Source organism: Eschscholzia californica, unplaced genomic scaffold (genome assembly GCF_041429995.1).
Source record: "Eschscholzia californica isolate CP2 unplaced genomic scaffold, dmEscCali1.0.p SCAF_1, whole genome shotgun sequence".
NCBI lineage: Eukaryota > Viridiplantae > Streptophyta > Magnoliopsida > Ranunculales > Papaveraceae > Eschscholzia > Eschscholzia californica.
In genome coordinates this window covers 81,969,799-81,983,241 of record NW_028238198.1, presented here as the reverse complement: position 1 = coordinate 81,983,241, position 13,443 = coordinate 81,969,799, and the positions used below count along the sequence as shown (strand labels likewise).

General features: G+C 34.9%; 2 protein-coding genes across 3 annotated transcripts; both read left to right on the top strand.

Annotated features, from left to right (window-relative positions):
* The first annotated feature begins 1,627 nt into the window (after nucleotides 1–1,627).
* On the top strand, nucleotides 1,628–5,445 carry LOC147569927 (Major facilitator superfamily protein). The gene is made up of 2 exons (XM_086656423.1): nucleotides 1,628–2,166; nucleotides 4,151–5,445. Exons 1-2 carry the CDS (start codon nucleotides 1,908–1,910, stop codon nucleotides 5,230–5,232), a joined length of 1,341 nt encoding a protein of 446 aa, XP_086512549.1. The 5' UTR covers nucleotides 1,628–1,907; the 3' UTR covers nucleotides 5,233–5,445.
* A 1,408-nt stretch (nucleotides 5,446–6,853) lies between these two features.
* Nucleotides 6,854–11,906, top strand: LOC147569926 (pectin acetylesterase 8-like). Of its 2 annotated transcripts, none has more exons than XM_086656494.1 (13): nucleotides 6,854–7,385; nucleotides 8,369–8,490; nucleotides 8,598–8,680; nucleotides 9,086–9,215; nucleotides 9,307–9,386; nucleotides 9,491–9,577; nucleotides 9,672–9,796; nucleotides 9,925–9,985; nucleotides 10,388–10,441; nucleotides 10,528–10,605; nucleotides 10,803–10,908; nucleotides 11,364–11,509; nucleotides 11,597–11,906. In XM_086656494.1, exons 2-13 carry the CDS (start codon nucleotides 8,370–8,372, stop codon nucleotides 11,723–11,725), a joined length of 1,200 nt encoding a protein of 399 aa, XP_086512620.1. In that variant the 5' UTR covers nucleotides 6,854–7,385; nucleotide 8,369; the 3' UTR covers nucleotides 11,726–11,906. The 2 variants fall into 2 exon arrangements, with proteins under 2 accessions (XP_086512620.1, XP_086512621.1); XM_086656495.1 differs by lacking the exon at nucleotides 6,854–7,385 and adding an exon at nucleotides 8,111–8,251.
* The last annotated feature ends 1,537 nt before the right edge of the window (nucleotides 11,907–13,443 follow it).

Here is a 13,443-nt window from a genome sequence, read left to right as displayed (position 1 = left end):
TCTATTCCACCCTCGACACGTCATGTTAGAGATCAAAACAGAGTGTTGCATTGGAGATAGTTTTTAAGAAAAAAAACTCTAAAAAGCATATGTGACACTTAGAGTTTCTTAGATTGAGTGTTGCATTGGAGATGCTCTTATCGCATCTTTGATGTATCACTTCCAAAATGTAACGACAACCAGAGCCGGCCCTGGCCCAAAGCGAGCAATGCCTCGCTTTGGGCCACCAAATTTTGGGGGCCACATCTTTGTGGGCGTCTGTAAAATTTTCTACAAACTAAATGTTTTAAGAAAACCCATGTTTTAAACCTAGCCCAACCCGTAACTAGCATGTGAGCGCCAACATTCAAGATGTGTTGACCGTGTAACTTCTTTTTGTTCATTTTCAATAAATGGGCCCCACCAAATTATACAACATTTTCAACAAATTAACTCTAACCTCTTGAGTTTTGACACATGTCTAGTAACAGGTAGTCCTTGCTCTTCATGTTTCATCTCCACTTTAACTTCTCACTACTCTTTAATTTCATTACTCTATTTTTTACCGAGGTTCATCTCTCTACATTTTTAGTAGTATGTGCTTATTAGTGAAGTTGTTATCTATTTACAATATTAAATATTAGTTATTATTTGAAATCAATACAAAATGCACACGTTTAGAACATATGTAGCTTTACATTTTTCCTTTTTCTTAATTGACTTCACTAAATTTATTCACTAGTATTCCTTATATATTGTTGTTGTTTTTTTTTTCGAGATATGTTAGTTGTAAAGTACAATTGATTTAAATATTATTTTTGGATGGTTTCCATCACTATCCTGTTTAAGTTACGTCAATGAGAGTTGTCAAACAAAACTCTTCCAAATACAACACCTGTTTACAAGCAAATCATATTCATTTCATCCGTGGAGGTCGAAAAATTTGTCGCATGGGAATTTTTTTTCTTGTCTTCTTAGTTCTTTCTGATAATGTAAAACATAAAACTGTTTTTATACGTAATATAGTTAACAAAATAAGTTCGATAAATTTTATTTTATCCTAGATAAATCTAAATGACCATCTTTATTGGGAGACATCTCCTTCTAATCCAATATGAGATCTCAAACTCAATGTTTTAAGAAGTCACTCTAGGGGAATAAAAAAGACTGTGATGCCTAAAACAAGTGGTGTCGAATACCAAAGATAAAATCATCCTAATATCTTCTGGTCCCATTTTAACATCACAAAAAACTGCACCCATATTTGTTAACTAACCATTGTCATGATTCCAACCAAGATTAAATTGGTAAAAAGTATATTATGTATGAGTTTTTGAATGAAGAAAAAAATGTTTAATTTCTACGTAGAATTTGTAGGATGATCTCAGGGTCGATGTAGTTTCGTGAGGGCCTAAGGTAAATATTGAATTTACGGATAATGCAAGGGGCCTCATTTTTAGATTTCGCTTCGGGCCACCTAAAAGTCAGGGCCGGCACTGACGACAACGTTGTCGGTTTCCAAAAAAAAAATATTACATATTTTTGTGGTTTATAATTTTAGTTAACATAACAAAATTTATTTGCTTTTGTATGCCGACCCTAAAGATCCATTTATAAAAGAATAATAATAATTCCAAAGACCCAAAAAGATTTCCACAAATGTCTGATTCCACGTATAAAGTGTATTCTATAGAACATTACCCAGTAAGAAATCCACTTTTTCCTCCGATAACTTCTTTAACAACCAAATTTTCCAAAGACACCTCAAGTGACTGACGCGTAAGTCGATCATCCCCAGATCTGAATTTACTCCACGTTTTACTAGTCATCCATCACCCGACATCATATACATATAATTTCTATCTCTTCTCTTTTTTGTTGTTTCAACATAGAAAATTCGTTGATAGAAAATTGTTTGGGAGAATATAATGACGGTTTCAAATGAAACAAGTGAAAATACGCTACGGAAATTACTAGGGTTTGGATTTTGGGTACAAGGATTCAGATGTTTTCCATGGATGGCTGTTAATTTTTACCTTAAAGATGGTCTCAAAGTTGAATCTTCTACTCTTCAGATTTTGCAAAACTCTGCTAATTTTCCTATGGTCGGTAAACCTTTTTACGGTGTTATCTCCGACGCTGTTTACATCGCCGATCAACATAGGATTCCTTATATCGCTTTTGGAGGTAACTAAAAAGTTTCAATTCCCTTCTTTACTTTCAAAACCCTAGAATCACAATGTCTTTTTTTTTTTATATATATATAAATCTCACTCTGTTTAAATTTGAATCATCCACCCAAATGAACCAAAAATCAATCCGAGTTAGTTATTTAGACGAGTCAGACACTAGGAGTATGAAAAAAACAAATTCCTCTGGGCAATTCAAACCTTAAGGTTTCAGATCTGACTTTGAAAAATAATTGTACTTTAAGCAAGAATTTTGTTTGGGTTCTTTAATGGTGGAAATTTTGTTCTTGCGGTTGACGGTCAAAATGACGAATATACCCTTGATTCGGTTCGTTATTACTATAATTACCCGTTAGACCAATATACTAATAGTATCATTATCCTCTGTTCTCTGCTTGGATTTCTAATGGACATGTTTTGGAGGATAGAATCCTTGTAAGGGTGGATGGAAGTGGAACATCTTGATTCATATAGCTAGTAGAGGCCGTTGGATTTACCTGTTGTTAGAATTGGGAGAATCTTATGATCTGCTTTTGTGGTCCGAGAACGGGCCTGGACCAATGGTGGTCCATTGGTTTAGATCCCCTGATGCTAAATTGCTAATAGTTGTGATACCCACTTCAGGAATCTCTTTTTGGCAATATTGATAATCTTTCCTACAGTTAGGGGCACTTTTGTCCGATTTGAAGTTGGTCTGATGAGCGCAGTTGCAGTTCAAATCTCATAGAAGATCTTATGAACTAAGATTCTGTCGAAAGACATCTTAGAATGCAGAAAAACATAGTAATTTCTCGAAGGAACGAGTCAAGGGTTTAAACACTCGATTGAAGGAGTTGGGCCTATCTAAAATTAATCTAGCTCAGAAATGTTTTGATCTAGTTAGGTTTTCCTTGGATAACCAAGCATAAGTTTTCTCTTTTAAGTTGCATGTAGTCATAGACTCATAAACATTCTAGGTCATAATAAGTACATCTGACAGCAGCATACATCATGGGCACAATGGCTAGATGCTTGTAGTGTTAGTTCGAGTTAGCTTTTAAAAATCGATGCCCACAGGCACGTAAAGACAAGTCTGGGCTAGAATGTTAGTGTTTTCTTGTTCAGAATGCTAAATAAGCGACGAACAACAACTGACTCAGTAGCTTAATGGTTTCACGGACCAAAGTTGCTTTGGATGTCTTTCTTCTATTAAAGCATAATAGATTTTTAGAAAGTGAGAACTGAACCCAGACTTCATGCAAATAGCTAGAGACTTAATGGAGATTTATATAAAATATACATTTGGTAGCCATTGTACGTATTCGAACAAAAACTGCCTTTACATTATATGTTGACAATAGAACTTCAAAATTTGAACTTAAGTACCCCCTTAACCCGAGTGAGATTTTGGTATCAGTGGAAATTTCGGTACGCATCGAAGTGAAAATCTTTTGGTCATTCTGGCATGAATATTTCAAAAATTTAATTCCTTGCTTCCCACCGACCCCCCAATCCCCAAACCCCTGGAATGAAATATTTTGGTCTTTCAGACACCTTATCATCAATCATGATTTGCGCAATTTAGGTATCCGATGAGGACACATGTTATTTTTGAGCTGTTGATGAATTGGGCAGGGCTAGTATTGTGCCTCGCCAAAAATATTTCATTATGAATCCAAATTCTTCCAGTGATACTCTCTATGTTATGTAATTTAAGCTTGGAAGCTTCATTTATTAATTCAGAATTTTAAATAGACTATGATTTCTAGATTTCTCAGATTCGGCTTACAAACTGAACCAGGCATAGACGCATAGTGGAAACTCAAAGAATCCAACTCCATATCCTCCTTCTGTATGCAAGTAAACCCCGACATAAGTGTGATACGTTCAGTATACCATGAACAATAAATGGCCAAATACATGTTTAACCTTGGTTTTCTTATAAATTCGTTCAGAATTTCTTGAGTTTTATTTTGCAGCTAATTATGCTAATTTTGATGCAGTGTTCTTACAAGCAGTGTCATGGATAGCAATAGCTCTTCTTCCATCATCTATGATGTCTATCTTCATCATCACTTTGCTTCTCCTTCTTAGCAACTTTGGTGCTTCAATCGTCGAGGTTGCAAATGATGCTCTTGTTGCCGAGACCGGAAAGCAATCAACTACAACCACCTCTAAAAAGCCTCAAAAGTCATCTTCTGGCGAGCTTCAATCATTCGTTTGGATGTTTGGCTCCATTGGTGGAGTCCTTGGGAACCTAATTGGTGGAATTACCATCGACAAACTCTCTCCTCAATCTATCTTTCTTTCATTCAGCCTTCTCCTTGTTATCCAATTCATCACAACTCTATTAATTCGGGAAAAATCCCTCAACCTTCCAAAGACTGCATCGAACACTGGAATCAGGAAACAACTCTTGGAGCTATCAATGGCATTACGAAAACCAGAGATTGCATACTCCATTGCTTGGTTTGCTGCATCTTTTGCCGTAATCCCACTCTTGACAGGAACAATGTTTTTCTACCAAACACAACACTTGAAGCTCGAGTCGTCGGTATTGGGTATCTCTAAAGTGTTTGGGCAGGTAGGTTTGCTTATATGGAGTGCAACATACAACGGAAAACTGAAGTCGGTCTCACCAAGAAAGTTAATGGCATCGGTTCAAGGCACGATGGCTATTTTGATGTTATCGGATGTTTTATTCGTAAACGGAACGTATTTGAAGATGGGTATTCCGAACTCACTCTATGTAGTAGTAGTTTCGGGATTACTTGAAGTTCTTTTCATATTCAAGATTCTTCCTTTTAGTGTTCTTATAGCTCAGCTTTGCCCGAAAGGGTGTGAAGGTTCTTTAATGGCATTTGTCATGTCTACCGTTGCCCTTGCTTCAATTGTTAGCGGGTATCTTGGGGTTGGGCTTGCGTCATATGTCGGAGTTACAAGTGACGATTTTTCTGGGCTTCCACGGGCTATAATAATACAAGCTGTTTGCACTTTACTTCCGCTTTTATTCTCGTCGTGGGTCCATGAAGAAACTAGGCAGCAGAAGGAACAGAAGCAACAAAAGAATAAGAAGAAGAACTAGCAGGAAGCAGCAGCAAAACCACTCGGTTTTGGTATACAGAAAAGAGCAGAGAGGTTCTGTATATTTCACTGGTATAGTAACTATAGTTCAAAACCTAAAGGTTTTGTAGATGTAGATCAAGATTTTTGTATGAAAACTTAAACAATTTGTGAAATAAACACAAGTGTGGAGTTTTTTCCTAGTCGCTCACAACGGCTATGGGCCTACTATAAAGATTAGTGTGCGTGTGTGTTTTTTTATTGTCTGAATTCAACTCGTCTGAATCTCAATAGTATGATTAGGATAGGCCCAAATCAACCTAAAATAGTATGTGTGTCTGTTTCACTCTATTCATATTATGGTGTTTCTTTTCCGAAGAGTTGAATTTAACGCCGAACAAAATGGTACATCTTCTTAGTCACAAACAATCGACCCATTGCATGCCCCCCATAGAGCATAGGTTATATCTTTTCTTCACTACTTTTTTTTTTTGTTGAGAGCTTTTCTTCACTACTTTTTTTTTTTGTTGAGAGCTTTTCTTCACTACTTTAGTCAAAATAAATGTAGTAGTATAAGAAGATAAGAAATACCAAACCTTTCAGTGAGAACTGTTGGTCTGCACATGCAGGTCTCACAACTTCCAACTACTTAAAGAAAATAATAGAAAAATCCATTGGGACCCTAATAAATTTAGGTTAAAGTCCACAGAAATGTGTTCCTGACATATGACCCATTCACTCAATAGTAATGATATAGGCATCGAAAAAGTTGGATTGATTTTGGACAGAAAAACGAAATCAACTGTTGCAATTTTTCGGGATCTAAAACACAAATTGACTTTCAAATCAGGACCGTTGATTTCAATTTTTTTCAGCAGTCTGGTTTTGAGTGTCGGTTGGCCTATCATTTTTGTTCGCTCATTCCTCAAAGTCATTAGTCTCTCAATGGCATTCCTAAAGGATTAGAAAAAAAAAAGGAAAGAAACCAAAACTTCCAATCAACTAGTGTTGAAAGTTTGTTAAAGTGACAATTTGGGACTTTGAGAAAGGCATAGGAGTACTAGATGCCAACATCTTTTTTCTTCTATCTCACCAGTACTTTTGATAACTATAGTGACTTTTCTCATTACTTTTGTTATGACTATTATCTTTTATTAATGTGAAAGTTTTTGGCCCTTAAGCAAGACTATATTCTCAAATAAAACGAGAAATAGATTCATAACTTTCACAATTTCTTTTACTATTTGGTGATGTTTACTTAAAAGAACGGACATACTCTTTTTAACAAGTGATGAAAAATCTCATTATTGGGGATCGACTACCAACTTAAACTAAGGACAAAAACATCAACATATATGTTATCACCGAAACAAAAGGACATTTTCATCAATTTTGTGCAACCATGTTCCGACATATTTTTATTGTTTTTTTGTTTTACCCCTCTTTCCACCCTGTTTTACTTTGTCATAATAGTAAATTTTTCATTATCGCAGTAACACGATATAAGGTTATTTACAGACATAAGATACGTACCTCAGCTAAGATTCGGCCGGAATTCAGACGGCCAGACACTCATGTTCGATTCAATTAACATCCCCCCTTGTCATTAAAAGACAGGTCCACACGGTATTTTTGCAGAAAATATTGCACCCATAAATAACAAACTCTTGACCTATCATCTCTCTCTCTCTCTCACAATAGTGGACCAAATGTACACCATTCATCCACATCCAAAGGGACCCAACTTAATTAAAACACTTGTAATTTCATTGTATTCTATCCCATATTTATCATCCTCCAATCTCTCTTTAGCTTCCACTTTTTTTATTTACTTTCTCTCACTAGTTTCTCTCTCTCCTCCAAATTAAAAAATCCATAATAATACTAGTACCATTTATGATAGAGCTGAGGCAGTTGTGCACTTATGTCAGTACAAACCATATGTGAAAAGTATTTAGTCTTAGATTCACTTTGAAATTACTCTTATAAAGAAAACCTTAAGGTTATGAAATCTAAGTGAATGAATGTCTATTCTGGGGTTCTGTTTTCCTTCCTCTCAAACCTTCAAAATATAGACTGTCGGCAGATCCTCACATTACTCTAGTATTATAGGTCAGATTCCGGCCAGTGATCAAGTTCATATCTTTGTTTCACAATCTCTTCTATTCATTTCAGGTACATATACATACTTCTCAGATTTGTTTTAATTAGTTCAATGAGTTAAGTTAGCCTTCTCTCTCTTTTTTTTCATCAAAAATTAAAAATAAATTGTTATTTTTTAATGTATTTATGGACTATAAAATTGGAGAAATAGATCATTTTCAAAGATTTTGATGATAATCTTTGATATATGATTGAAAGAAGAAATGGGTATCCAAGAGTTGTCTGATTTTTGAAGTTCTTACTATTTTTTTATTAGTTTAATTTGTATGGGTATTATACAAAAATTGTATATATATTTTGTTTTTGTTGATTGCATACCAAATTAATACATATTTTCTTGTAATTAAATGAGTTTTGGATTAAGTTTTAAAACTAGTTTTTTTGGTAATTTATAAGAATGGGAAAACAAAAGTGAAGAATTAAACGCAAGTTCCAATAATATCACTTTAGAATAAAAAAAAATCATTTCTTTATATGTGAAAAAGTTGCATTTAATTACTTCTTTTTTTTGTTGATATTGCATTTTAATTACTTGGATCTTTGAGATTTGTTTTTTTTTTTTTGTTGAAGAGTATGAGATTTGATATTGAAAGAGGAAATATGGTAAAGTGAAGAATTAGAAGCAAGTTCTAATAATATCACTTTAGAGTAAACAAAATGTTCATTTCTTTATATGTGAAAAGTTGCATTTAATTACTTGGATCTTTGATATTTGATATTGAAAGAGGAAATAAGGTAAAGTGAAGAATTAAAAGCAAGTTCTTTTAATACTATTATCATTTTTTAGAACAAAAAGTTCATATCTTGCTGAAATCTGAAACAGAATTGTATAATTTATGGTGGTGTTTAATTTGCTCTAAGATTTAATTTCAGTAAAGGTAGTGTATTTTTCCTAAAATCTGTCTCGATGTCTAAATTCAGTCGAGTTAGATTTTTGAATGTTTTATCTTTCTTGCTATTATCCGTAAAATTTTGTTATTGATTATACTCCACAGAATGTTCGAAGCGACTTCACATGGCTTCCTTACTGTTCTAATTTGTCTACTGGTGTCACTAAATGTGAATGGATTCAACGTGGATATTACGTTTGTCGAAAATGCTGTAGCAAAAGGAGCAGGTATTAAATTTTACTACTAGTATATTTTGAGCATGTGTTTTAGTGAATTCGGGCCTATTGGCAAGAAAACTCATGACCAGAGATTGATTTTCGATATTTTCGTGCAGTTTGTTTGGATGGAAGCCCGCCAGCTTACCATATTGATAAAGGATTTGGTGCAGGGATTAATAACTGGCTGATTCTTATTGAGGTTTGCATCCTAAACTAGTGTTAGAGGTTACCAATCGGCTGTGTCGGGCAGTAGAAGGGCCAGTATGGCACGTGACCCTTCACCGTCTGTGCACAAAACAGTCTGTGCCTGCATGTGCATAATGCATAGGGTGGCTTTTACGTGAGCGCCAAGGATCAAAAAGTACTTCGACTGAACAATCCATACCCGTAAACTCTCTGTGTGGATCAAGATACTGTCTTCAATTAACTTCGGAGTTTCTCGGAAGGGTATTTTGATATCGAACTTGGATAGGTCTGAGGCCGACAATGTCATAGATTACCTTGGTGTACCGAACTTTCTTTGTGTTTGAATGAAACATTTCGTTTTTCAGACACCTCTAAGATTTGCTTGTTTTCTCGTTTTGATTATGCGTCGTTTGTACAGGGAGGAGCCTGGTGCAACAATGCCACAACTTGTCTTGCACGAAAAAATACTCGTTTGGGTTCGTCTAAGAAAATGCTTACCCAACTCGTATTCTCCGGAATTCTACACAACAAGCAAAAATACAATCCGGGTAAAACCTCTACCACTCTTACTTCATTGTTGAAATTTCTTTATCTATTGATGTTCTTCCAATGGCTTAAATTCGGTTTTGCAATTTCTAGACTTCTATAATTGGAATAGACTCAAGGTTCGATACTGTGATGGATCTTCATTTACTGGAGATGTGGAAGCAGTGGATCCAGTGAGTTCTTCGATCACAATAAGTACTAGTAAACTTTATGAAATGACTCGACTAATGATAGTTTCCGTTTATGTTTTATGGTGGGTATCGATTAACTTGACCAGAAAACAAATCTTTATTATAGAGGAGCAAGAATTTGGCGTGCTATTATCGACGATTTACTAGCAAAAGGGATGAAAAATGCTGAAAATGTACTATTCTTTAAATGATTAATATCGAATTTTTCTAGTTCTCTATTAGCCTGAAATATTCGGAAAAAAACTAACCGAACTTACTTTTCTATAGGCTATTCTTGCTGGTTGTTCTGCCGGTGGTTTGACGGCTATTCTTCATTGTGATAACTTTCGTTCCCTTGTACCGGCTAGTACCAAAGTAAAATGCCTCTCCGATGCTGGTTTCTTTATAAATACGTAAGTTCGTTATTAGGAAACACTTCTCATTTTTGTATGATGTTCCATTTGAAATCAAGATAGATATGAAAATGAACTCAATTTTATTAAATGATATATTGAACGAATTTTGCTGCATTCTATAATAGGAAAGATGTCTCGGGGGCAATGCACATACAAAATGTCTTCGATGAAGTGGTGAAAACACATGTAAGTTTTGTATTTTCGATCCAAATAAGATTTTAAAACCATATTTTCTAATAGTCTGTCTAGATGGAGGAATCATAAACCCTTAGGATTTTCGTGGTTCATTTGGTAACAAATAAACCCAAATCCCACCAAATCTTACAGGATAGTCCCGGTGACTTTTACAACTAATGCGGAAGAAGGAAAAGTAATTTTATAAGATTTAGGATCCCTACGCTTTCTATTTTCTCAACAGACCAAGGATTTTAGATTCCCACTGAATCCTACATTTTATCAAAATCCTACTTTGGATTCCTATATCTCAAAAGGTCATAAGTTTATTCATGTTTTTGCTCTATACGTAAGAACTTGATCATTCTCATAGTGACATAATTGATGTACACAAATGTCTTTCTAAACACACAGGGGTCAGCCAAAAATTTGCCTACCTCTTGCAGCCCAAGCGCCAACCCTAGCTCAGTGAGTAATTCAGTGTTACTTTTAGTTTCTGACATCCGCATTTGAAATGTTTTCTTATCACTAATACATATCAAATGAAATTGCAGTGCTTCTTTCCACAATACGTAGTTCCAAATATCAAAACGCCACTGTTTCTAATAAATGCCGCCTATGATTCATGGCAGGTAAGAACTTTTCGCACGAGCGAACAATTTTTCATTGAACTATACTATTGATACCTCAGTTTCGAATCGTGTGGCCCTGCTTGTTTTCTCATGTGGAATAACCAGACAATCAGGGACACACGATTGGAATCCATCGGTAAGGTTGGGGTATCAATTTGTAAATACATATACTAAGCTCGGAAATAACATTTTTGCAGGTAAAGAACATTTTGGCACCAGGAGTTGCTGATCCTCATGGAACATGGCACTCCTGTAAACTTGATATAAAGGATTGTTCTTCAAGTCAACTCCAAACGCTACAAGGTTTAAAGTGCAAATCTTCTCATAACTCTTAAATTGTTTATCGATACACAAAACCCCGTTTTAACATGATTTGTAGTACGTAAATCTTCTCGAATTGAAGCAGTACCCAAGCAGAAACTCTCTTCATGATTTAGGCATTCATAGATGGATGGTGTTTTTTCTTCATTTTCTAAATCTAACTCACCTGAGTCAGACTTGTCCTACTCAAAGTCTCAAATGAACCCGGGTTCAGACCAAATCAGCCAATCAGACGAGTTTGACAAAAACAAATATACTGAAATCTGACTTGGAGGAACAACAAGCACTACCTTAGTAATGGGATTGTGTATAAGGAATCTATATTCATGAGTCGAAGAACTTGGTATACTCTTGATAATGTTTGAATGCTTGAATCGAAAATGTATGTTATGATACTTCTTCTGATGATATCGGGAATCTTTTTGAACTTTGAACAGGATTTAGGTCGGATTTCTTAGATGCATTGAAAGGATTCGGACAATCTTCGTCAAGAGGGATGTTCATTAACTCATGTTACGCTCACTGTCAATCAGGGACACAAGAAACTTGGTTACGAGACGATTCCCCTGTTCTTAAGAAGACGGTAAACACTTCCTTCCAAATACAACTTCTATTCTTTTCTTCAACATAATTTTTTTCTCACTTACTGAACCGTCGCTTACAATTGCAGACAATTGCAAAGGCAGTTGGAGATTGGTATTACGATCGGAGTCCATTCCAAGAGATCGATTGTCCTTACCCGTGTGACACAACGTGCCATAATCGTGTTTTCGATCCAGATGCACTTACTCAAGTATAATAGTTGATTATTACTGTAAAATTGAGTTATCATATATATATATGAGCTCCAATATGAAGATAAAATCAAGTAATTATTGATTTAAGTGTCCAGAAATAAGCAAGAACTGCACTTAATTGGTTGTTATATTATATGTATGTGAACTGAAATTTGAGTACTTAATACAGCAGAGTTGCATTTATCTTAATGTGTAATCCTGGATTAAAAGTTTTATTGGAACTGAAATTTGATTAAATAAGAAGTTAGAGAAAGTTAGTTACAGTTTAAATAGTAGTTAGTTAAGTTGTTATGATTAACAACTTAACTAACTATTAAGAAAGTCAGTTTATCAAAGAGTTAAAGAAATTTTCACATTGTCTTAACACTTCCATTATTCGCGTTGCTGTAACGCTGAATTTACATCATTAATGTGATAAAAAAAACAATCATTGTTACATATTATCATATGTCATTGCATTATCTGTTTTGTGATTTTTGTCATGCAGTATGGATGTTCAGGAGGAGTTCTTGGAACACCTTCTTTCATTGTAAACGGGTTTACTCTGCCAGATGCTGGGTCTCCCATAGATTACAATGGGTGGAGACGCATCATTGATCCACTGCTTGGCAAACAAGGTTGTGGGATGGACGAAGGAGGCTTTCATTTTTTTCTGATGAGAATCAGGCATTCCATATGATAGCAAGTAACGTTAATTCCGCGTCTCTATATCTTCTCGCAAGTTATGCTAGGCATGCTTTAGCTATATATAATAAAAGAAAAAGTCGATAAATCTCTCTTGTACTTGATTTCAGCCTGTTAAAAATGACGAATATAAGTGTGACTTGCAAATTTAAATGAATAATAATATAATATGAGTTGCAATGTTTAGTGATTACAATTTGTTTTCTGTGGTCAATTATGCATATGTTGTCCACACAGTTGACTAGAATTGAGGTTAGATTATCATATATAAACATCATCTACCTTGAAGTGTCTTGACACTCGACAATATTTTCATAACGCGAAATTGAATTCATAACGCGAAATTGGTAGTCTAAGTCCAGGATCAACTGGCAAAGATGATAAATTAGAGTCGGTCTCGGTGTTGAAATGAAAAATAACGTAGAAGTTGAGTCTGAAACTTCTGGTGATGAACCCGAAGAAAATTTTCTTTTAAAATTTATAGGATTTATGGTAGATGGATTGAAGTTTATAGGGCAAACAACCCGGGTCTTCCATAGATTACAATGGGTGGAGACGCATCATCGATCCGCTGCTTGGCAAACAAGGTCGTGGGATGGACGAAGGAGGCTTTCATTTTTTCAAATGGGGGAATTCAGGCATTCCATATGATATCAAGTAACGCTAAATCCGCGTCTCTATATCTTCTGGCAAGTTTGCTAGGCATGCTTTAGCTATATGCCTATATATATAATAAAAGAAAAAGTCGGTAAATCTCTCTTGTACTTGATTTCAGCCTGTGAAAAATGACGAATATACGTGTGACTTGCAAATTTAAATGAATTAATAATAATATAATATGAGTTGCAATTTTTAGTGATTACAATTTGTTTTCTGTTGTCAATTATGCATATGCTGTCCACAGTATTGACTAGAATTGAGGTTAGATTATCATATATAAACTTCAATTATGCATATGCTGTCCACAGTATTGACTAGAATTGATGTTAGAATAATAATATAATATGAGTTGCAATGTTTAGGAGAGAGAGCTTTT